Genomic DNA, 25358 nt, shown 5'->3' with positions numbered 1-25358 from the left:
TAGCATGATTCAGTTCTTTAAGTTGACATTTGTTCATTTCCGTGACTTTTCCAACTTGTCCTAGCTTTCCTAAGAAATAAAATGTCTGACAAGTTTCACGGATGGATGAAAAAAACCACGTAAAGTATAAAGCTTTAACAGGACTACAGGTTGTAATTTAATTTCTTAAGTTAAACTGCTACGTTAACAACTAATGACACTTTGTAGCAAAATCTCATGGAATTAAACTTTGAAACAGTCTGGTCTTTTATGACCAAAAAAGCATTAACATTTTAAAGAGAACTTCTCAAATTGCCTTTGAATACTTTAAAACCACATATACTTCAATCTACGAGAAACTGAATTCTGCTTCCCTGTCCTTTAAATTCTGTATAAGCATTAACCTGCAGACTATAAGGAATGTCTTCTAGTTAATTGCGCAGAGACCACAACCATCACACTGAGTTACATGGTTGTAACAAATCAGCCTTGTGCTACAGCTCTGACCACATAGTTCTCATACTTTAGGAAATAAGCACCTCTATGTCAGCCGGGATGCCCGGAGAACACCTCCCAAACCATGGATGGAGCGGTGGACAGCAGCACGGCAGACATCCCATTATAGGAACCACACACCCACCCACGCATTTCTACTGCAGAATTTGAAAGAGCCTGTGTGCTTTAAAAAACGCACTGACTGGGGGGCCAAGGCAGCTTAGCTGACGTAGGGCAGAATTAGGAGATCGAAGCACCTAAAGCGGATACCGGCGAGCTGCGATGGCAGCTGTCACTCTCCATAAAGACGATAAACACGCGTGACGGGAGGACGCGAAAAGCCAGAGACCCGCCCGGGAACGCCCCGCAGGCCCCTCACGGCACGGGGCCCTCCGGAGCTGCCCCCCGGCCTCTCCGCATTCCCCCGCACCCCCGGGGCCGGCCCAGGGACCCCGCATCCCGCTCCCCTGCAGCCCGGGGAGCGCCACTTGCCTGCGAGGCCGCGGGCCGGGCGGTGCCGCAGCGCCGGGGGCCGCGGGGCGATGGGCCGGGGAGGCACCGGGGACACCGAGCGGCGGCCGGGCCGCTGCGGGCGCGCGGGGGGCGAGCAGGGCCGTCCCGCTCCGGCCGCCGGGGATCCGCGTCTCCCGCTCCAGCCCCGCCCGCCGCGCCCCGACAGCATCGCCGGGACCCGGATGGGGCCGCGCCCCCCGCGCGGTGCCCGGATGGAGCCATGCTCGGGGCCGGCCCCGCTCCCCGCCGCGCCGCCCGAGGGCCCCGCAGCCGCCGGCCGCCCCCGAGGCGCCCCGGAGCGCGTCCCCGAGGCGCGGCGCGGCCCTCCCGCGGCCGGGGCGGTGCCGCCCGCGCCCGCAGCTGCCCCGGATCCAGTCCCGCTCGCCGCTTCCTGCGGCCGCCCCGCCTCTCCATGGCGGTGCCCGGCGCGGGTCCTGCTGGGAAGGGAGCGGCGCGGCTCGGCCTCGCAGCCTGAGCGGCGGCAGCGCCGCCATGTCCGGGGGCAGCAGCGCCGGCGAGTGGTGCCTCATGGAGAGCGACCCGGGCGTCTTCACCGAGCTCATCAAGGGCTTCGGTGAGCGTCGAGCGGGGCCGGGCAGGGGTGGGGGCTCCGCGGGGCTGTTCCCACATCGCTGGGTGCGAGCCCGCTGTCCCTGCCGGGCAGTGAGGGCATGCGGGGCTCGGTTGCTGTAGGGCCGGGAAGGGGCTGGGACGCGCTGCCGGCGGCGAGCGCGGCTCCCGTGGTGTGCCCGGCCCGGCCCGGCCCGGCCGCCTGCGGGCACCGCCGAGCCCGGCCCCAGCGCGGCCTGTGCGGCCCGGCCCGGCCCTCGGCCGGCACCTGCTGCTCTGCGGCGGGACGGCTCGGCAGGGACTGCCGCGGAGCCACAGCGCCCTTGGGGTTAGAAAGGGCTGCTCAGATCATCGGGGCCAAGCTATGACCCAGCATCACCTTGTGAGCCAGACCGGGACACTGAGTGCCATGTCCAGTCTTTCCTTAAACACCTCCGGGGCAGTGACTCCATCACTTCCCTGGGCAGCCCGTTCTAACGTCTCATCAGCCCTTTGAAGAAATTCCTCCGAATGTCCAAACTGAACTTCCGCGGGAAGGTGTTCGGGTTACAGAGCCCCAGGAGTGAGGACATTCAGAGAAAGAGCTGTGCCTAGGCTGAGCTGTGGGGCTTTGCAGTGGCTGGGTAGCCTGTAAGCGGCTGCCTGGCCTTCTAGAATGCTAAATTTTGTGTTGAATTGCATTTAAAATCTTCGGTGAATATATGGTTATTACAGCAGCCAGGTTATTCTTAGCCAAAGAACCAAAATTATTTTATTCCACATTTCACTGATTCATACTTTGTTGTGTCTTTTTCTCAGAAACAAACTCCAGACATGCTTCTTTTACATTTTTATTTAAATGAAACTTCCACATAGTAAATATTTGAACCTTTTGGACTGTGTATTATGCAAATGTCTTGCTTGAACATGCAGCATTTTTGGTCTACTACCATAGGTCTTTGTCTGGAGGCAGATGTTTAAAGTTCTGCTTTGGGCTTGCTGATAATGCCTTTATAAACAGTGTTGTTTTCACTTAAGCAAAGGACATGAAGTGATCAGAGATATTTAAGCTTCTCTGCTTCTTCTTTAAATGCAACTCTCTTGTAGAGACAGTATCACCATACACAGGTTCAGAAATTCCTGAAATAGTTTCTCTGCCTGTCTTGTTTGGGTTTTTTTAATCAAGGTCTGTTAAAGCCCACAGATAGGCTTTTCCATAGCCTGGATATGCTAATTGTAAATATTACATAATGCCTTTGTGTTTTCTTTCATAAGTCTCTCTTTAATGGCAGTGTCCCTCTTAAAATGAGTTAGTTGAAGAAACCTGGTTTTTTTTTTTTCCTTATTTCAGGCTGTAGAGGAGCACAAGTTGAAGAAATATGGAGCTTGGAGCCAGAGAACTTTGAAAAATTGAAGTAAGGCACATGATTTTTATTCACATTTGTCTGAAGTCCCTGACAGAATGTGTACTAAACTCAGGTGTATTTTTGGTGGATCTGTTGTTTGGGGCATTTTGTGTTTGTATTTTTTCCTTCAGTTTCAACAGAAGTTGGGTAGGATTTTGATTTAATGGAATACCTGGCAGTTAAATTGCTTTTCATTAATGCTTTGGTACTTAATCTAGCTTAATCAGGTTTTGAAAGAAATGCTGATGGTAGCTAGAATGTGGAAGTAGATTTCTAACGATTTTTTCATTAGCTTGCCTTACAGCTCTTAACAAATTCTTGGGTGAATTTCCTTGCCTTATTCCTTGGGGTCCTTGCTTTATCTCCCTCTCTCCTCACATCCCAGGGTGTTGCCTTTGTTGTCTTAAATAATTTTCCAGTACTTAGATACCTTTGTAACTCATTTTTCCAGCAGAACCACTTCCATGTGGATGTGAAGGCAAATAGACTTTTTATAACTGATAATGACTGGTGTCACGTGGAACAATTTTGCCCTCATTAAGCAACATTAATTCTTTTAATGTTTTGTCCATGTGTAAACATGCTGTTATCCATGTTTACATACAGGATTTTAAGAGGAAAATATCATTTAACCTGGATCATACTCTTGTATCTTGTGCAAATATCCCATACTTGTAGGATTAATCTTTCAAAAGATGCAGGAATTGGTACAGAGGATGTACTTCTAGAATTTTTGACTGAAGATGTTTGACCAGCAACACCTGAATGGCAGAAATGTTGCCTATTAATTGGTTTATTTGCTGTCTGCACCATCAGAGCATTTACCTGTTTGTTCATTAAGTAACAGCTTTGCATATCCTGGAGATGTTTGTCTTTCTAGTCCTGGGGGATGGCCAGCTTCCATCCTCCCTTCCCATTTACACCTGCAATATTTTACTCAATGTATGAGCACTGGGAGTGAAAGGATATAGAAGCATCTTTGTTTTCTAAACAGCAGCTCTGTAGGCACACAGTGTGTGGTGATTGTGAGTGGGGCTGGCCCAGCCTCATCCCCAGTGGGTGCAGCTGTGAGCAGCAGGTGAGCAGCACTGACAGCAATGAGCCATGGAGTGCCCAGGGGCACTGAGCAGCCACCAAAGAGAACAGAGGGCACACAGGGGCAGGGCATCAACAGGAGGGGATAAAAGGCTGGGCTGCAGAACAAGAAGGGCCTTCTGAAGTGACAGGGTGTTACTCTGTGGGCTGAAGCTTTCTGAAATTGTGTGATGATACCCTGTGTGTTGTAGCTGTCTCAAGTGTGACACGTGCTGAAGAGAGAATTCCACTGAGAGACTTTGAAAAAATGCATCTCAGATTTCTGGTCAGAGCTTAGGAAAAGTTTCTTGTGCACTACTATGTTTGTCTTTTGTAGCAAAACCATTTCTGGCTGCTTTTTGATGATGACCTTAGATTTAAGTTGATGAATAAGTTTTTTTCTTACTGTAACTGAAGATTTTAAGACCTGTTTTCTTTATTAATAAATTTTTGTGTTCTGGAAGTACTAAATACAGTGCAATGTGTAGTAAAAGCTGTTTACTATTCAGGACATGTAGTCTGAAAGGCAAGACACATTTTTACTAGAAGAGAAAACTGGGTTTCTCTTACTTGTGGTGAGCTAACTCAGAGCATGAAGTTTTGGGAGAGCTCCTCTTGGGCCATTTCATCTGTGTCTATAAGGATTACCAAAATGTTTGTTCCTGTCCTTGTGTATGACTGACAAATGCTTTGATAGCTGTTTATCACTAACTAATTCACATGAGAGTTCTACAACTATAAAAGTTGCAGTAACCAGGAAAACTGGTCCTGACTTTTGAAAATTAGTGGCTAATTGCTAATTCAGATTGGGATTTTTTGTTTGTTTGTTTGTTTAGCATTTACAGAAAGAAACCTGAATTGTCTTTTGTCTAATTAAAAAAGCACATCTGAAAATTATAGTGCATGTTCCTGGTATTTGGAAAGAATTAACAGAATTACCATACCAGCATGCAGCTAAACTACAGTACAGATAATTTTAATATTTTTCATCAGTATTGGTGACCTTTTTACTATAAATTTTGTTTTTCAGGCCAGTACATGGGCTGATTTTTCTCTTCAAGTGGCAGCCCGGAGAGGAGCCAGCGGGTTCTGTTGTCCAGGATTCCAGACTGGATACAATATTTTTTGCTAAGCAGGTATGAGAAATTCAGTAATTGTTTTAGCTATATAATGAAACATAGCTTTTAATAATAAAAAAAAACCAAAACAAAACCCCAAAAAAGGAGCTGTTTTTTTGTTAATATGTACACAGAAATCAACATTTTGCAAGGTAAAGTAGTTTCAACAAATTCTGAGAGTAGGAGCTGTGTATTGACAAAGCAAATCAGTTTAATCTGTCAAGTCTGACAAAAATTGCAGCTATGGAAGAGTAAAGCTCTTATTTATTTTCAGCCCTCACCCATAAAGTAACTCGGTCTTCTGTGCAGTAGAAGTGTCTTGTGGTAAATGTTCTCAGCAGGATGAGCAAATTACTTCTTTTGAAACCACTTTCAACAACTCATTAGAAGAAATTTATTTTGGTCCTGTTTTTATTTCTTACTTTTCTCAAATGCTCTGAAGCTTGGGCAGTATATGTAGGATAATGCTTTCCTTTAAGGGTTCGCAGACCATTTTGGCATGCAAGTTTTAAGTATTCAAATCAGAAAGGTGAATTTAAATTAGAATCACTGGGAAATTGGTTTAGCTGATGTAGTCCATTGTGTTTTATTAAATACAGAGTAGTTGTGAAATTTTGTCTTAGAGTTAACAGACTGCTGTGTGCGCTTTTTGCAAGAAAGAAAAGCAAGAGAAAGTGATCAGAATGAAAGTAGGAGTATTTATTATGGGTATTTATTACAAAACATTGACATCAAAGGGCAAATTATTAGGATTTCTTTGAAGACTTACATGGTGTAGTTGTTGGGGTGTTAAAGGTGGGGGTTTGGGGGGGCCTTTTATTTTTTTCATTGGGTTTTTTCTTATTTCCCACCACAAATGCAAATTTTGAATGTAAATTTCAAGATATGAAAAAATGTATTCACACTTCCAGATAAAAGTATAGAAATATGGAACACAGTGCAAATAGTCATCCTGGCCACTCTGTACCTGCACTTCTGTTTCATTCCTTTTATAATCATGCTGTTGTGGATCAGCTTTTTCAATGCTGCTTCTCTTCATTCTTCCCCTGCTGTAGCTCTTGAGTCCTGCCAAGCCCTGCCCAACATTTTTATGATGCAGTGATCAGTAGCAGTTTACTAATTGTAGTTTGGTAGCTCTCATAGACACTGGTTTAGGTTGTGATTTCTGTCTAACCAAACATACTGTTAGTAGCCATGGGCTGTAACCAAAGAACAGCCATGAGGCAAAGAACTTAAAGAAAATCCTTGATGTAGCTTTCAAAAGGTAGTTCCATGGTGGAAGGAAATTACTCTGATTGGAATCTAGAGAGGGATTTCTTTGGAGGATGTTGTTTTTTTATTTTAAATGGAAGATGAATTTTCCCTCACTCAAGGGGTTTCATCTTGTTTCCTGTGAGTAGCTGAGGTTGTCCTAGAATTGCTGTTCTTGTGAATGCTGAACAGTTTCTAAGCATTTGTCTGCTTGCTCCACTTCTTTTGCTTTTTCACCCCCTTCCTTTTTTGAAGCTTGACACTGTGTTTAAATGCAATAGCTAAGAGGAGCTTTCTTGAGCTTTAAGATGAGATTGCAGCATGTACATCACAAAATTTGGATAATGTTAGATTTGATAACAAGCCCCACAAAATTAAAGGCTAACAGTGAAAAGTCTTCTTTATTTTATATTTTTCTTTGAAACACTCATATTTTAATATATTCTTAAGCTGAAACCTCCTTTTTAATTGTCCCTTTCCTTTACCTGCTGCCTTTAAAGAGAGTGTGCTGGAGTGACTCTTAGTTTTAGCGTGGAAACCAATTTCTAGAAATGTAGACTCTTACAATAGTACTGCCTGGTTATGCCACTTGATGGCGTGGAATAGATGTTTCAAAAGTCATTTGCATGAAGTTTAGAATTAGAATGTTTTTCCTTTTTAATTGTTATCTGTCAGTCAAGTGCACTGGCTTTGCAAAATTAAAACATTCCTTAAAGACATCTATATGCTTATATTTCAGTTCAGTTCAGTTTTGCCTGCACTGAGCTATTGGGACTGAACAACTAGAAATAGGTGCAGAGAAATTATTATTAAAAGTAACAGAAAGAAACTGCTTTGGATATTTTGGAGGAATCTGTTTAATACCAGTTTAGCTCTGGTGACTTCCACACTGCAGAAAGTTAGCCTGGGTTAGGGATCCAACTTGACAAGCAATGTTTTGAGGATTTAGTGTTTTCTTGAGCGTGTCAGATCTTATAATTTGCTGCTGCTGAGAGCAGGGTGCCATGAAACTCTGTGAGCCAGTGAAGCTCATCCCCCAGCAGTTCTCTGTGCATGGTATCTGGGCTGGTCTCTGCTGAAGTTACTGCACTTCTCAAACCACAGTCTGGATCCTTGTGAGTCACCCAGGAGGACAAAGCAAGATGAGCATTAGTATTGAATATTTGTGTTGTGACAGAGCAAGTCCTCCCAGCCATCGTGCAGCTGGGTTCATGTGTCTTTTTTATTTCCTCTTTATGTTTTAAGCTAAATTTTGTGCGTGCTTTGAGGGTCTTTCCAGAAGACCTTTTTCTTCATTACAAAAGGGATGATGTAAAATTACGCTATGTTCATTTGTAGGCTGGGATCCTAGAACAAATAGATTGGTTAAGACAATTTTTATGACATTTAAGGTTATTGATCTGTAGATCTGTATCTTCAAAACTGTCATGACACTGGAGCCTGAAAAATCTCAACAAGTCTTTGCCTCTCTTTTCTCATGCATTTTCTTCTTTTAAATGTTCCCATCTGAAGACATTTGGTACAATTGGTTTTACTGCAGACATGTTTTCACGTGTCTTCCTGAATCCTGTGTGAGCAAGACAAGGCTACTGTTAATATACAACAAGAGTTGAGTAGAGGAGAGAAATTTTGTTTCTGTTCATAACTTTATTATGTGTTCAATTTTAAAAATTGTTTTATTATGGGGAACTTTATTTAGAGGTAAAAGGCTACAGCTCTCAAACTGTCTAGTAAAACATCTTTAAAATTGCACTAGGAAACACAATTTTGGTAAGAAGCTTGTGCATGCTCCCATTTTCCTCATTTCCACTTCCATAGTGATGTTGTAGTTGAATTCCAAATGGCAACTAGATCTTGTTCCAAGTTATATCACGCCTGTGTTGGGGGATTGAATTTTGAAGTCTGTCTTGTATGCATGCATATTAAAGGGGTGTTTTTAATGGTCACTTTTATGTGCACTCATGTTAAATTTGGCCTCCCTGTTATGCCTAGGTATGGTTTGGTCCTCTGGTTGAGGCCAGAGAACTCTGGATGATCTTACATTCCCTTTGAGCTAGGATACATAGGCACCACGAGGTGAGTTAAGGATACAGTTTCAGCCTTAACTCAGAATTTCCTGATTTCTGTGTTGCGTCAGTGGGCCCTTGCTATTGTTTTCACACACAATGGATACATGATTACAGCTGCTCAATGTATTCAGCTCCCTGCCACACTCTTTGGAGGAGCTGCATTCTCTGCTGAGCACTGCAGAAGTGTCTCTGGACAAAAAAGAATGCCATTGTTGCAGATCTGAAACTACTTCTGAGTTTAATAAATTCTTCAGCTTTTAGTATGGAACTGTTGGTATCCTGCCTTTCCTAGGTGCCATGTATTTATTTTATTTTGCATTGTCATGATAGAACATTAACGTCATTAATTGGGAATGCCTTCAGAAGGAGTGTCTTATAAATGATACTGTTAATAAGAAACCATTGCTCTCTAGTTGTGTTTATGGCACTAATGGAAGGATATGTATTTTTTTATATTTCCAGTACTTAATTGATTTCAAACTCAAATGACCTTTTTAGATTTGGTAACATTAAGATAGACCTGTGTTAAAGCTAAGTTTGGGATAACAGATAACTTACAAGAAGTACAACTTCAAGACATGAAACAAATCAGATATTTTCAGCTATTATTCAGTAACTGAATATAGCTGTAGAAAGATTATATCTTTACTCCAACAAAATTTAAATAGAAAAATTATATTGGGATTCTAAACGAGAATAAATGGTGGAACTTCATGCTGAATTTTTCATGTTGAGCTCTGTAAAACTCAAGTATTCTGTAATGTTGGAATGTTCTGTGAGTGAATTTGCTGGTTAAACTACCAATTGCAGCCCAGGCTTGTCCACAGCTTTTTTGAAAAGCAAAATACATAATCCATCAGGTAGAAGATGTGAGTCAAGAATTTAAAGTGCTTCTGCCTGAAGTTGATCCAGAAGGTCAGATGTGATCCCTAGAGAAAGGTGCATGGTTAGGAAGTCATGCATCTTACTTAGAGAGTAGCCTCATCAAGTGGTTGCATGGTTTAAGCTGAACTTCACCTGGGGATAGGTTAATCTTCTCTTGATATATTTCTGTGTATGTATGTTACTGTTTTCTTTCAAGTATTGTAAAACACCCCTTGAACTTTTGCCTACACAATCTTTTAACTCTGAGTGTCTGCTTTAAGTTGGAGTATTGAGTATTGATCAATCTAATACCTCACCAAGGCTTCCTGGACAGAAATATCCAGGAAATGTTGGTATTTCTGGACAAATATAGAAAATCCTTTTAATCCTCAAGTCCAAATAAAAATCTTTTGGGAACAACCTGAATCTATTATCATGTTAGCTAAAAGCAAAGAATGTTGTCTGTTATGCTGAGGCACCCTAAGTAAGAGACACACTGGGAGTGAGAGGTGGGTGTCCTGAAGGGTTCTACAGGTTGTGTGGAGCAGTGCTGGACTGGCTGTGTGCACAGATGGCACTGTGTCTGTGTGACAAATAAATCCCACACTTGCCTGCATTTGGTCCTGATATCCCATCCTCACTGTGTCATCTACACCCAGGGACACACTGGATTTCTATGCACATCACCTGCATTTCCTTCTATTCCTCTGCTACAGGACTGTTGTTGCTGCCTTTTCCTTAACTCCTGCCTCTCACTTGACTGAAGTGCTGGAATGTATTTCTATAATGTGTTTTCATTTCAATAGCTGGAGGCTATTCCCCCTCAGATCCACATCTTTTGCAGTGTTTTCTAGCAGTCAGACTTTGTTTAGTTTGGTCCCTATACTTCATCAGACTTGTTTCACAATGTAGTTGGAATACAAAACATGCTTGATTTGATGAGCCCATTAATTCCTTGCAAAGTCTAATTTTCCCTCTGACTTTATTTTCTGTTTCAAGCTGTTGTATCCTGCTATACAAAATCTCAGTAAATTTCCTTTCCTTGTTTTGAAGCCATTATTGAGTTTCTGTAAAGAGCAACTGGTTGTTCCATTTTAATTTTTCAGCAAAATTAGTTGCCATTTAGTCCTGTCTCTCCTATAATGCTTTGTATTAATTATCATTTCCAAATACAATTTGCTGTAGTGACCCTGCCTCCATTGCAGCAGCACAGGTGATGTGCCTTCTGCTTCTCTGTCAGCCTAATTACACTGTATCAGCTTCACCCACTTTGATGCATGTGAGGTTTCCCTGCTTTCATCCTAGCACTACCTCTTTCTCCTAAGTTACAGTGTAATTCAAAGTGTGCCATTCTGCTGCTCTGGGAGTTGGAGTTTTTGTGCTGCTGGTTCTTCATTTCAGTGTCCTTGATGGATTTTCCTTGTATGTCCCTTCTTTTGCGCGTGTGTATTCTCGCCCTTAGCTGGTGTACCTGCACTTGGTTTAATTTCAGTTTTGGCTGCTGTAATCAGTTCTTATGTGTAGCTGACTCCCTTGATTACTGTTTAAGTCAACTAGATTGTATTTTTCTTAAATTAAGATGTTTGATTATTTATCATCTGTGTATATACATAACCTGAACTGAGAACACCCTAAAGTATAGAAAATAAATTTATGATATGGTTTTAGTATTAACATAGTAGGTTTTCCTTTGTTAGGACTGGCCTCAATTGTGAAACAGGTTGCTTGGGTTTTCTCTTTTTTTTTTTTCCCTCCTTTCTTGTTGGAAGTGGTTTCACATTCATGGCCCTGAACTAATTTTCATATTTTTATACAAAAGTCGCATCCTCTCTGAAAGTTTTAAGTAGCATTTTCAATTGCAAAATAGTCTCAAAGACTAATGATGCATTACTCATTCCTAAGCTATAGCTCTCTGAGAAAAAAACTGCTAATATAAAGTCTTGTATTATGGCCTCATACCATTTGATAACAGAGCATTTAGTTAAATCTCAGATTAAATAATCCTTGCAGCTTCTTTCTTTTAATATGGTGTTTTACTTTGGTTATTGGTGAACAACATTAAAGACATGGCTTTTATACAAAGAGGGTCGTTTATATTTTCTCCAAGTGGAATATTTAACACTGAAATGTCAAACTAGTAACTTTAACTTGAAAAGGATAGCTGTATTGGGCAAGTATGTTGTTCAGCTAACCATCATTTAAACAATACATACATCCTGGAATGCTTTTATTAGTTTATCCCTAGAACACTTGACTTTTTTTGTCCAATAAAACCTTTTAATAACAATTTTCAGTTCCATAATGTGTTTTATTGCTTCAAATTAAATTTTTGACGTCTTACTCTTAGCAGGAGATCTGATTATTTGAAGGACTTTTCTTTGGAGAGTTGACTTTTTGTTAAGAACATAGATAACGCAATTTGGGACACTTGCTTTGAATATTACTGTGTGTTTCTCCACAGGCATCCAAGGATTTATGTCTTTCCTTATTGACTTTAGAGAGATGGTGAGGCAGTGGAATGGCAGTTTCTGAGGACAGCTGTGAAAGATGAGTTTTATCAGTGAATTGTGTATGACAGCATGCAGAGCTGATTTTATCATAGCAGGGGCTTTTCTGTAGCTACCCAGGCAGCAAATCCAGTCTGTGTTAGGGTGTAACTCTCATGTGAATCAGCATAAGTGTGTGTGCAACAAAAGCAAACACAGTTTGGAGTGAACTTTTATCACCAGTACTGACCAAATTCTTTCTTCAATGCTTTTTTTCTAGGTCATAAATAATGCCTGTGCAACTCAAGCCATAGTAAGTGTGCTGTTAAACTGTGCTCATCAAGACATTCGTCTAGGAGAGACCTTGTCAGAATTTAAAGAATTTTCCCAAAGCTTTGATGCTGCAGTGAGTGACCAGTGTTTTCTGTATTTTGAGTGTCACAGTGTTACAGCTCTGGTGGTTTACAGGTGTTTTGTTACTTCCTTTCAGATGAAAGGTTTGGCACTGAGCAACTCAGAAGTGATTCGGCAAGTTCACAACAGTTTTGCCAGGTAACATATGTTTTAAATCTGGCCAAAATTTGAACAAATCCTTTTTAATCTCAGGGGTTTTTAAATTTTCTTTGCAGACAACAGATGTTTGAGTTTGATGCAAAGTCTTCAGCAAAGGAAGAAGATGCCTTTCACTTTGTAAGCTATGTTCCTGTTAATGGGAGGCTATATGAGCTAGATGGCTTAAGGGAAGGACCAATTGATTTAGGTAATTTTACATTTTTGCTGAACATCCTTTATTTTAACAATGGCTTTTTGCAATAAATTGGTCATATGTTATAGGTTCAGAGCAAATTATTTATTAAAATAATATCTTGAAAGTTTTCTGAATGTGCTGTAGGCTTGTACTTCCTTGCAGTCGTTTGTATTGTTTTAATTTTGTTGGTCTGAAAATACAATTTCCTCCCTGCTTCCTCCATGTCTCTGATTTTCATTTAGTAATCAAATGATCAGGTCCTGCAATCCCTTCCAAAACCTTGATAGTTTTGTTGCAAGACAGAAGTTTACATAAAAGGAGAATATTTACACCTGACTCCAGACACTTTTTTTTTCCTCTATGTGGCTTGTGTTTACACACTGCTTCGGTTTTGTAATCTTTCTTGAGATATGTGTGCCCTGTTGAGTCTTGAAAAGCTCTGCACTGCCTATCAAGTGTCTGTACTTTAGAGTTCCACACTCCATTCCCAGTGTTTTCCCAAATTTGTTGACAATTTCATTTATGTTTAGGCTGAGCAAGAGCTTGCTGCTTGATCTTGTCTTTAGTCTGTCCAGAGAGACTGTACAGTCCTTGGACCGAACATTAACATCATTTGTGTGGTCACAAGATTGAGTCTAAATTTACTTTAAGGTCTTGAAATTGCAAAAGAGGCATTTTCAACTTAGGAAATTACCTCTGGGTATCTTGTCATATAACTTGAAATCAAATTCTCTATCGTATATCCTTTTATGGTTTTTCTTTCTGCCTGACCTTTTAACATTATATTGCATCCACATAGACAAAATCAAGAGTTTAACATTAAATAGCTGTACCTGTCCACAGTGTTTTCCTTTGCTGTCTACTTCAGTGTTGTCATACCAATTAATTCCCCTTGTGTCATAAAAATACTATGTGACATACTTTCCCCCACCCCATTATTACTTGTTATCAGCAAAACAAATGTTAGCTGCTTATGCCCTTAAAATTTAGCTTTGTTCCATTGCCTTGGTCACTGCATTATCTAATTATTACTATTAATAAAACATCTTCCACCTCCTGAAAACTCAACTAAGTACTTTCAGACTGCAGTAGCTAAGGAAAAACATGTTACATACTCTGAAGTTGCTGCATAAGCCTGAATGATGAGAGTCAACTCTGAAATAAATTTTGCCATGATACTGACTTTTTTCCTTTGTTAAATTTTGCAAAGATGATGAATTTTTCCTGTTTCCCCCAGGTGCATGCCATCAGGATGACTGGATAAGTGCAGTGCGGCCCGTCATAGAGAAGCGCATACAAAAGTAAATGGTTGTGATGCCTTTAAATATAGCACCTTCCCTATGCTTGAAAATTCCTTTGTCTTAACTTCCTTAGTTAAAGGATTGCTGCTGAATTTCTAAGCAATGGCACTTATGCATCATTTCTTTATGCATATCACTGTGTGACTTGAGAACCTGTTGCCCAACATGAGGCAGATGTGATGATAGATAAATCTCAAATACACTGTGCTGCTGCATAATTAATCCTAGTAGGTGTGTGTACTGAAGAGAGATCCTACGAGTGCTCTGGAAAAGAAGATTGTTATGTGTAACACAGCTGTGCATCTTTGTGAGTGGAAGCTAAAAGTGACATGACCATTAATAACATTTGCCTATGCACTTCAAATTATTAGACAGTCATTCTGTCCATACAGCTGGTATATAGAGATCTGAAGTTTTTCTTAGGAATGGCTTATCTTAGAAATTTAAGCTAGAAAAACATACTGTGAAAATTTGCTACTTCTTAACTCTGTTTCCAAAGTGCAGTTGCAAATTTGTTAGAAATAAAGTTCATTTTATGCCATTTTTAGAAAACAATTCTAAGTTTTTGCTTGAAGACTTTTTTTTTTGATAAGCAAAACAGGACTACCAAGTTGTTTTTGGAGAACTTAACCTCCAAAAGGCCTGCTAGTCTAATTGTTGAATGCACTTCTCACACTGTGTGGAGAAGTCTCCAATATTTTCTAACATGTAATAGTAATGAGAAAGTAAAAACTATTGTGTGAAGCATCTTCTGTAAGTTCTGTTGTCATGTTTTCTTTTTTGGACAGTTTATGTATTTGTTTTGTGACCACAGACAGGAATAGTAAATTTCTGTGAGAGAAGGTAATTAGGAGTTACATATTGGATGGAGTTAATTTGTGGTCTGATTTTATTTTGTAACAAGATTGGATCTGTAGCACAACTTAATAAACCCATATAAAATTTTGTTTCCATGAAATGAAATCAAGGAGAGGGCTTTTGAGTTGTCATGTTGGTACCTAATTTTGAAAGCGGGTTGTCTTTGTTGTTTTGTTTTTCTGTTCCTCATTTAGATACAGTGAAGGTGAGATAAGGTTTAACCTGATGGCTATTGTGTCTGACAGGAAGATGATATATGAGCAGAGGATTGCAGAGCTACAGCAGCAACTGGCAGAGGTAGGCCATGGAATTTCAATTGCTTCAGTATTTCCCTGCTAGTTCTCTGTGCTGGCTTTACTATTCACTTCCCTTCCTTGCTCCCAATGGAGCAGCAGCACAAAAAGCAGGGAGTGATTGCTAGAGATGTGTCCAGCACAGTGTGGATGCACTCAGTGCTGCAGCTCGGAGCTGAGCACTCAGCACAGTGCTGACCGTGTCATTTTGACCTTCTGCCTTGACTCATTTGCTGTGGAGCTGGAACTGGTTTTTTCCCAGTACCTGCTTGTAACTAACTGCAGAAATTCCTGGTATGTACCTATAATGGTAAACAAAACTGCTTCTTTCTGTGATAGAAATACCCTTGAGACAAAACTTGCTTTTAAAAAAGTAAAATTTAAAAATGGAGTAACATCATCAATTTAAATTTTTGTTTTGTGGAAGGAGGAGCCTATGGATACAGATCAAAGTAGTAATATGTTAAGTTCTATACAATCAGAAGTTGCAAAATACCAGATGTTAATTGAAGAAGAGAACCAAAAATTAAAAAGATATAAGGTATGTAGTCTTTGCTTTTCTGATGAAATTACTGGAACAGTTGTAAGATCAAGTCAGCTTTTTTATATATATATGTGGGAGTTTTGCAATTAATGTGAAGGAACTGGATGGGAACTAGAAGATAGTTCAGCTATATAATAATTCTGTTCATGCTTTTAATTTACTTTTAGATTGAAAATATTAGAAGAAAACATAACTACCTGCCTTTCATCATGGAATTGTTAAAGACTCTAGCAGAGCACCAGCAGTTAATACCCTTAGTAGAAAAAGTGAGTATTTCCTAGCTGACAGTATATTACTATAATTCTTCATACCTTCTCTTTTAAATAAAAGAGCCCATGTCATTTATTCTTCCAAGTTCTTTGGCCAGGGATGGCTCCCTGCACTCCCGTGGCAGCCATGGCACAGGGCTGGGAATTTGGTCCCTCCCTTTTCCCTGCTCCTGTGCTCATTTACTGCCTTGGGCTTCCCCTTTCTAAGGTAGCTGGCCATTAACATTGATTTACTGCTAAGGTTTGTATTAAAACTTTAATAAATAAGCGTGTCTGCCACTTTGGCAAGGTTATGAAACTGGTCAGGCACTTGAACTGTAGTCAGCTCTGTGCTAGTGTACACTTATGCTTGAGTGCCAGAGGCAGGATCCCTGATTTTATACTCACTGAGAAAGGCTCTCTGAATTAGTGTAATGAAAAAAGAGCTGTGTGTTAATTAATAAGTACATTCTTTAGCTGAATTTATTTAGGAAAGTACATTTGCAGGCTTGTAGTTTTTAAGAGAGTGACTTGTGGAGTTTTAATCCAGTTTCATGTTAACAGAAGTCATTGATAATACCCATCAAGCTGCTCTCAGAAGTAAGTTACCAGAGAATTAGTGGTAACAGATCTTAATTCTAAATCACTGAATTAGATGCTGTTCTGTTCACTTCAATAAGTGGTAACAAGCAGCAGCCTGATTCAGAATTAATTAATGTTTTGACAGAAAGCTGTTGGCCGGTATTGCTTCTGAGTTGTCCCCTCTTCTTGCCCAATCTGTTGAAGTAAATTCATAAGGAAGAAAGTTCCAGTTCCTTACCAGTTTGAACTATTTATGATTGATATGAGAATCTGTCTGCAAATATTTTGACAGGAGCTTTTGTGGGGGTTTTTCCCACTTATTTAAGATCTTGGTGCGTTTCAGAGTTCAATTTTGATCATCTGTATGTCTGACTGTGGTGTTTTCTTGTGACATAAAATGTTTCCATTAGGAAGAGTTTTTTCTATGTAAAATGAAATTGTATAGAGCTATGAAAAATGAAAGTTTAAATTATGTTTTTAAAATAGTGCTTTTCCCCTAGAGAAGTTACCTTATCTCAATTTCTTTTGCATAATTTATTTAAACCTGTATTTGTAGTCATTCAAAGATCCAGAATGACCTTCATCTTGTCAAAGCTTGACATCATCTCCCCTTGTTTTCTAGGCAAAAGAAAAACAGAATGCCAAGAAAGCTCAGGAGGCCAAATGAAGATGACTTTGCAAAACACATACAGTTACTTGCTTCTGATACTATTTTCATGACAACAAATAAAGCTTTTCATAAACTTCAATTTTTGTCCAGTGCACGTTTGCCAGTTGTAATGGTTTGTCCTGTACTGTTTGCATGGGTCTGACTCTTCCTTCCCCTGCATCCTGTGCATGTAGTACTGCTGAGCAATGTTTAGGTTCTCCTGGTCACATCCAGTATTTAACAGTCTGTCTGAAAGCTTGGGAAGTGGACCCAGAAATGTGCAAGGAAAATGTCCCCATTTTGTCCCACTGGAACATGATAATGATACAAATGCCAGAGGTTTAAGTATACGCATGAGCTTTCTTTGCTCATCCCTACTAACAGTTACAATCCTGCCAGTTGTTCGGTGACATAGCCTGTGTCTTTGTTTTTATGAAGTATGTGTCTAATTTTTTTACAAAATGGAAAAGTATTAATTTAGCTGTAGAAACATTTGCAAAGACCAATGTATAATCTCAAAAGAACTGCATTGCTTTGGTAGAAAAGATAATAAATATTCCCATTTTTATTTTGGCAAACTTTTTTCTGTGGTATTTTATTATGGGACAAGATGATTAGGATATGGAGGTCATCAGCCTTGTGACTTGGGTACATGCATTCTAAATTCAAGGTGGAAAGAAGGCACACTATTGCTTGGGGAGTTAATATTCCTGGATGTAAGGTTTCCTCTTCTGGAGTACATTCAGTGTAAGTCTTTAAAGCACTGTTTTATTTTTTTACTTTGAGAAGTAATATAAGGAAAAAGGGGATGGAAGATTATTGTTGATGACAATGTTGCTGTGTCCCACAGACCAAAGGAAATACCTGGGGAATGGGGTTCACTGGGTGTCCTGCAGGCAGCATGTGAGCTGTGAACAGGTTGTTTTGGTATGGATAGTAACATTGCAACAATACACACTGCTTGAACTATTCACTGTCAGTGGATGTGTGTTTGTTTAGAAACTTCCAGTTTCTTCCTAAAATACTTGAATAAGAAAGGAAAAAGATACAAAATATTCTGTTACCTGTGGTTCTTTGTATATATTGCATATATATTTATATAAACAGGATAAAATTTTGGCTGAAGAAGTAAAACAGTGTGCTCTTCACTGTTGGAAGGATCTCAAGTCATTGCCATGGCTGGAAAGGTAAGCTTGGTTTTAGAAAAACCTGAGATCCTTATCTGTGGATATCAATTTTGTACAAAATTCATCAGGTTAATGAGAACATAAACCCTTGTGAGAGTTTCTTACTTTAGTAATTCACTGCAGCCTTATTGTCCAAGGACATGGGAAGACTCTTACAGTGGAAGAGACATGTCTCTGCTTTTAAAATTACACTTGAAACTCCATTTCAACCTGTTGAAAATATTGTCTGTCTTTTTAAGTGGTAGCCTGATGACTCCTGCTGTACCCTGTCATCCTTGAAGAATTTTGCAATTGGATATTAGATGTCAACTTAAATTTGTACTGAAGTAATTTCATTCTCTCTTACTGCTGCACTTGGGCACAACAGGAAAAGGAATTTTGCTCAAGCAGATGATTATTTTTGCAATTATGAACAAATTTTAGTAGTAATTGTTTAAGAAATTAGGAAACATATTGCAAGCAATCTTTCTGGATTTGTCAACAGACAAAAAAAAGGATGGATGTCAAGATGAAATTTTAACAAATTTGTTACTCTGTGTAGTAAAAAATGCTTAGTTTTTTAAAAAGGCTGTTTAATGCAGAAGTAGAACATTTCAAAACTAGTGTTTTCTGTTGCATTATGAATCTTTTTCTGATCAAACTTGTGGCAAATTTTTAACTTTTTTTGCAAAATTCATAGAACCATTTTTTCAAAATGTGTGTCTTGGCTTTAAAGGCCGTTATTTGTATATTAGGATAGGGTCACGTGAATGCAGAGCTGGACAGGAAGCTGATCCTGGCTAGGCTGGGATACACTTCATTTTCTCCTTGGTAGCTGGTGCAGTGCTGTGTTTTGGATGGAGAGAAAAGTGTTGGTAACACACTGATGTTTTCAGTGGTTGCTAAGCCTCCCACAGGGCCACAGTCTCCTCTCAGGCATCCCCCTCCTCTGGCATGGGGCTCCTCCATGGCCTGTGGGTGGAATGCTGCATCCCTGGGGACCTCCATGGCTTGTGGGTGCAATGCTGCATCCCTGGGGACCTCCATGGCCTGTGGGTGCAATGCTGCATCCCTGGGGACCTCCATGGCCTGCAGGGGCACAGCTGCCTCACCATGGTCTTCTCCACAGGCTGCAAAGCAATCTCAGTTCCAGCTCCTGAAACGCCTCCTGCCTCTCCTTTTTCACTGCCCCTTGATGTCTGCTGTTCCTCTCACATATTCTCACCTTTTCTCTAGTCACGATTACAATTGCACAATTTCCTTTTCTTTATTCTTAAATCTGCTATCACAGAGGCATCACCAACATTTTGAACTGGCCCAGCCTTGGCCAGCATCTCCATCTTTGGAGCTACCAGGGATTGGTTTTGCCAGACATGGAGGAAGCTTCCAGCAGCTTCTCACAGAAGCCACCCCTATAGCCCCCATGCTACCAAAACCTAGGCCATGCAAACCCAGTACAACTGGTTTCAGCCTCTGCTTCCCAAACCTTGTGAGTTTTAGCAGCTACACCTGAGAGATCAGTGAATGACCCTGTTTGCCCTCAACTGCTTTTCAGTGTTTGACTCATCAATAGGGTAGAAACAGTTTATCTTGGCTATTAATTATGCAAATAAGTGCATACATGCCCATGTGCTTCCTGTGGAAGGAAGTCCAAGGAGAGGGTGGGGTTTGTGTATGAAAATACAGGACACTCCTTTTCTTGCCTTTTTTCTTTTCCCAGAGCACTATGTTAATGGAAACAATGATATGAAAAACAGCTGCCTGGGAGAGTCTGTAATAAACTGCCACCTGAACAACCTTCTGATATCGAATTGCTGAAGTCAAAGTACATTCAAGTTGCAATGACTAAGGACTTCAGAAGGAAGGTAAGTTATTTTATGGTTCATATTTTTCATGCAGGTAACACATGTCTGTCTAGCAAAGCCACAGAAACACTGGGGAGAAACAGACTGCAGCTATGTGGCCTTATGTACAAGAACAAGAAGTTTCCCTAACAGCAGAAAGTGTGCTTCTCAAAGTAGCTGGCATTTGTTGACAGGCTAGGACTTGTGCGTTCCATGTGCCTCGATGAGCACATAAAAAGAATCGATTAATCTCTGAGAAATTGGTGACACTTGCTAAAAATAAATGAGTTTAATATCTCCAAAATGTATACACAATGTAAGCTCTATCTGTGCTCACAGGATGTTCTGATCTTTTCACTGATTTTTTCTTTAGTAATTCTAACAGTAGCTTATGTAGAAAAACAACATCAAAAATAGCTAACTCACCAAACCACAAATACTATCTCTCTCTGTCAGGTAATAAGAGCCAATTCCAGGATTACTAACTTTCACTCAACTTACACATTTCCTTCAGTGATTTTCCTTTTTCTTCTTCTGTAAATGCTGCTTCTTTCACCTGCTAGACTCAAAGAAGAGTAGGGAACATTATGACATGTCAGATTATAAAAGCCTTCAAGAAAGCTTGAAAAAATCTTTTATAAACAATAAAAAGATAGCAACTTCTTTTTAGCCTTACCAGTCCCTCATTTTCTCCCAGTTTTATAGTACATGAGTAAACCTGCCAGAAAAGAACAAAAATTACATTGTTAATTTAAGTGGTTTTCAGCTTTATACACACACACACACACACACACACACACACACACACACACACACACACAAAATGGCTTTCTTATAAAATATAATTGCCTTGATTGTTTATCATCCCAACATAGATGTTACCTTCCTAAGCCCATTAAGAGGCTGCTGTAAAATGTGGTGCAGCAATGCTATGAAGGAAAAGAACAAATTTCAACCAAAGTACCACTGGAGCAAAGAAAGGAAATAAATACTTCTGCTTTTCTGTTGAGACAGAATAGAAAAGGAAATACAACAAGGAAGTCAAGTGGAAGATAAGAGGTGGCAGCATATGGCACTTGGCAGAGGCTCCTGCCCCTGCCAAGGAGATGGTTACTTCAGCAGAGGGCACTGGAGTGACAAGGATGTGGTGTGGTGCTGCCTCTGCCTTGCTCTGCCTAGTGGAACTACAGACTTGCTCTGCTGCAAATTCTTCTACTTTCTGTTGTTTCAAAATTTTTATCCCAAAATGAGAGGAGATGTGCTGAATGACACTGGAAGCTCTGGGGTTGGAGCAAAGCAGGCAATGACATATAAGCAGAAAAGGCAGTAAGGAGGAGAATCTGGTACTCCTGAACCAGCATTCTGCATCCCACAACACCAGTGGGACAAGGAGGATGATGAGATGGGATGCTTAAGGAAGTGAAACCTCTAATGAGAAATCACCAAAACAAAGTTTCTTACCCTTCTAATAATGACTTCTTTTTCCACAGCAGCTGCAGTCAGGGGGCATATTTACATAGACCTTTGCATTCCAAGTAGGCTGAAAACACAAACATTAATAATTGTATTGGTATTCTGCAAATTTATTATGAACAGCATCAAAGAACTGCAAAAATTTTTTTAAACAAATCTGATGTTTGGTGGGTTATATAGTATTATTTATTTGTGCAAATTGTGAATTTGTGAATGCTTGGGAGAGAATCTTTCAAGGAGGAGCACTCATGTTACACATATGGACTTCACGTTCCTTTAGATCCTCTAGGCTTCTTTTATACATGGGAAATGGAAGCCTTGTGTGTTATGTTGGAGACACTGAGCATGTCCACAGTGTAAGGCTGCATTTTGAAATTGTATTATTTAAAATAAGCAAATAAAACTAGCTCCAATAGTTGCATCTGCATCCCATGGGCTTGGATGACATTTAGCATGCTCTCTAATGAACACTGGATTTTTTTTCAATGGTTGTTGGATGGATACAGTCTTCTGCTTTTGTCAGTGGAATTTTATAAAAGTGCAGGAATTTAGGTTTTGTTAATGTGAGGGTCAATTTTTTTAACATGATGGTCCAGCATATACAAGTGCTAAGGATTTTCTTTTTTATTGTCTGTGGTTTAGAATTTTCACTGTGTGAAATAACAAGGACATGCTTGCAGCCACCTGGAGAAGTATTTCATTCTTCCATTCTGGTATCACAGGTTTCAAAATGAGAATTTTTCCTCTATCAGCTTTACAAGTCACATTGCTAACTAAAATAGCAAACTGAAACACTGCCAAGACATTTAAAAAATACACATTTCTTTTTTTAAAGACAGCTATCCTGGTACCACAGTTCTAGAGCAGTTTTATATGGAAGGAGTAATATAAAAAATTGAATGGTGAGATGATACCATTTGACAGTTACATTGGTATTTTAGGTATTTCTCTCCGTCATAGAGGCTAAAATGGGGAGTCATTTTTAATTTGAGGAACATTACTAGTGTGGCCACAAATGTCACATTTTAGAACCATGCCTACACACTATCCCCTTTTGGATGGGAAAAAGGAGAGAAAGATTTGAAAATTGAGACTATGTGCGGTAGAATAAAAACTAATTCCTGTGGGCTTTTAAGAACATAAAAGAAAGAACAATGTAAATAAGTGGAGATGAATTCTAGCTGATTTAATGATAAGCTGAAATGATATTTGAAAACAGTAATCCTAAAGGCAAGTAACACGTTGTGTTTCATGCTAAAAGCAGTGTGTCACGCAGGAAGAAATGCTGCGTAACTGGGGAAGGCAGCCACTAAAAATAACCCAACTTATCTATTGCCACCAGATCCCAACAAGAGAACCAGCTCATCTGCACATGTCTCAACTTTCAGAAAACATAACAAAGAATAAACATCAGAAAAGCCTGACTCTGATGGAAGTGTAAAGTGGGGTTTGAGAATTGAAGTGCTCATCTGTGCAGTGTTACATAATAAGAACAATAAGGTGATTTCATATCCTACTTCTTTAAATTTCCACCATGTATTACTGTGGTAACCTATGCTACTGAAAATTGTTGTTAGCTTGTTCCTAGTGGCAATGCAAGTAAATGTTGAGGGAAAACATAAACTACATGAAAAATGAAGCCTTTCCACAATACAGGAACAAAAAACAAAGTGGTAGAAGTCCCCAGACTGGAGTATTGAAACCCAGACTGAACAGAACATCAGAACACTGTACAGTCACTTGCTAGAAATAACAGGATTCAGGCCCTGACCATTTCTAGCTTCTGTGACATTAAACCAAGGTTACAAAGAACACCTTCCATTTTAGCTATTCCTAATGCCATCTTTTGCTTCTAATCAGGGCACTGACAACTCCAACAAGGTTCACATTTCTACTGTAACATTTAAGGAGGAGTCTGCAAAAGATGGCAATTGTTGATTGAGAGGTTTCTGTGGTTGGAAGCACCTTAAAGCTCATCTTATTCCAAATCCTGCCACAGGCAGGGACAACTTCTACTAGACCAGGCTGCTCCAAGCCCTGTCCAGTCCAGCCTTGGACATTTCCAATTTACACTTATTTTCTAGCTCATAGTAAAGCTCTTGCTAAGTCAAAGATGCTCTTTGTAAATATCCTAATCTTCTGTGTTCGTAAGATCTCGATACCTGTGACTGTGGCTAGAAAACTACATTTTCAGAAATTAATAGCTTTTCTTAATACTATTTTATTTAAACACTGATCCTTGATAGCTTTTCTTAATACTCTTTTATTTAAACACTGATCCTTGATAAGTATTAAGGTTGTTTTGGTGGAAAAGCTAAATAATAGAGATTATTTCTTTAGTAAAACAGATAGAAATAACACTTTTAGTTACTAGCACCACATTTCTTGTAAAGTTAATGAAAATCTGTCAATGGTCAGTACAAGAGTCAGAAACAAGAACTGAAGAATAACCTTGCCCTATGTAGTTTTTCCCTGTCTGTAGGAATTTCTGTCTTCTGTCTGCATGTCACAACCCAGCTTGCTTTTGCAGGCCTGCTCTCTCGAGTCCCTGGCTCTGGGCAGGGCTACTTCTGACTTGACAATGCCCTATTTATATTGTATTTCCAGGTCATGCAATGCTGCACTAACAGTAATACACTGGGTACTCCTTACAGTGTTATGAAAGGAAAAGAGAAAAGCAGTGATTTCCTACACAGCATCCTGCACAATGGCATCACAGCAGGACTGATCCCACAGAGCCTCTAGCTGGGCATAGACATGATAAAATAGATGGGCAATAAAATGGGACCACTGAATACTATTTTTGGTCTTTACTTTAAATATAGCTTTCTTAGTATTTTACACCATATTCATGCTCTCATAAACAGGCATCAAGTGGATGTAACCTTGAAATATCCTGATGCTAAGTTATTAGCTCTCGTAACAATTTAAAACAGTCAGTCGGTACGTGTTTAGTAAATGCTGCAAGTCAAGTGATTGCAAGACATTCTATAATTTCTTTTAAAATTTCTTCTGTATCCCAACTAGTTCTGACTGTGATACAGGAAAGCTTGGAGGGTCCCCAGACATCTTACCTGTGGTGTTGGTTGAAGCTAAGGATGATGTGTGTCCTGCAGCACACAAAGCTACGGGGGACCTTCTCCAGCACGGAGTCCATCTCTACACCTTCACTTGGGACTGGCGGGCAAAACCCCGAAAGGTTTGCCCTGTAAGGCCACGTAAGAGGGAATTTAATTTGCGTTCTTTTTCCCTGAAGTAAGGAAAGTAACCGGCTTGAAGCACTAAGGTGTGATGTATGAGGCAACCGCAGGGTCGCCAACAGAGGTTCCTGAGGGAGAGAAAATGGCGGGCGGGGGCCCTCAGCAAGCTCTCAAAACACAGAGCGCTCCCCGGGAGCCACTCCGAGTGTGAAAAGCCTCGACCTCCACCCCCGAGCCCGCTAACTATGACAAGAGGAGGTGAGGAGGGGGGAAAAAGACCCCACCTGAAAGGAGGAAGGCATCTGACATTGGAGACCGTCCCTGACAGAGCGCGAGGTACCCTGCCCGAGACGGGCGGTAGCTCCCCCGCCCTGCCCTCACGGGCTCCAGGCCGTGACTCGGCTATTTCTCCCCATCCCGTCCCGTTCCGTCCCGTCGCGTCCCGGTTGGGGGGAAAGGCGGGCGCAGGAAGGGGCGGGTGGTGCCGAGAGGGAGGGAGGGAGGGAGGTGGGCGGTGAGAGGAGCAGTCGACGCACAAGATGGCCGCTGCCGGAGTGGCAGCGGGGCGGCGGCGGGCGATGGCGGCGCTGCCCCGGGGCCCGCGTGTACTACTGGAGGAGCAGCAGCAGGGCGCTGTGGCAGCCCCGG

The 25358-nt window shown here is 40.6% G+C and overlaps 1 protein-coding gene and 1 long non-coding RNA gene across 3 annotated transcripts; one reads left to right on the top strand and one right to left on the bottom strand.

Annotated features, from left to right (window-relative positions):
• The first annotated feature begins 1367 nt into the window (after window positions 1-1367).
• On the top strand, window positions 1368-17605 carry UCHL5 (ubiquitin C-terminal hydrolase L5). Of its 2 annotated transcripts, XM_058808606.1 has the most exons (11): window positions 1371-1561; window positions 2888-2951; window positions 5047-5152; window positions 12085-12210; window positions 12295-12356; window positions 12434-12564; window positions 13790-13853; window positions 14906-15008; window positions 15432-15545; window positions 15716-15814; window positions 17001-17605. In XM_058808606.1, the coding sequence occupies exons 1-11, from the start codon at window positions 1480-1482 to the stop codon at window positions 17043-17045; spliced, it is 996 nt and encodes a 331-aa protein (XP_058664589.1). In that variant the 5' UTR covers window positions 1371-1479; the 3' UTR covers window positions 17046-17605. The 2 variants fall into 2 exon arrangements, with proteins under 2 accessions (XP_058664590.1, XP_058664589.1); XM_058808607.1 differs by lacking the exon at window positions 15432-15545 and having other exon boundaries at window positions 1368-1561.
• Window positions 5851-25134, bottom strand: LOC131560004 (uncharacterized). Its single transcript, XR_009274933.1, has 6 exons — window positions 24995-25134; window positions 24585-24760; window positions 21499-21577; window positions 20714-20755; window positions 20539-20596; window positions 5851-7952 (listed from the first exon to the last, which is right to left on the bottom strand). It is a non-coding gene; the product is annotated as an uncharacterized LOC131560004 (long non-coding RNA).
• Between the last annotated feature and the right edge of the window lie 224 nt (window positions 25135-25358).

This window comes from Ammospiza caudacuta, chromosome 7 (assembly GCF_027887145.1).
Source record: "Ammospiza caudacuta isolate bAmmCau1 chromosome 7, bAmmCau1.pri, whole genome shotgun sequence".
NCBI classification, from domain to species: Eukaryota; Metazoa; Chordata; class Aves; order Passeriformes; family Passerellidae; genus Ammospiza; species Ammospiza caudacuta.
Note: the sequence above shows the minus strand (reverse complement) of the source record. Positions and strands in the feature narration are given on the sequence as shown.

Coding starts and splice junctions, on each gene's coding strand:
- UCHL5 (XM_058808606.1), top strand. CDS start 1,480: ATGTCCGGGGGCAGCAGCGCCGGCGAGTGGTGCCTCATGGAGAGCGAC. Junction 12,211..12,294: donor CCCAAAGCTTTGATGCTGCA/GTGAGTGACCAG, acceptor ACTTCCTTTCAG/ATGAAAGGTTTGGCACTGAG. Junction 15,815..17,000: donor TAATACCCTTAGTAGAAAAA/GTGAGTATTTCC, acceptor CTTGTTTTCTAG/GCAAAAGAAAAACAGAATGC.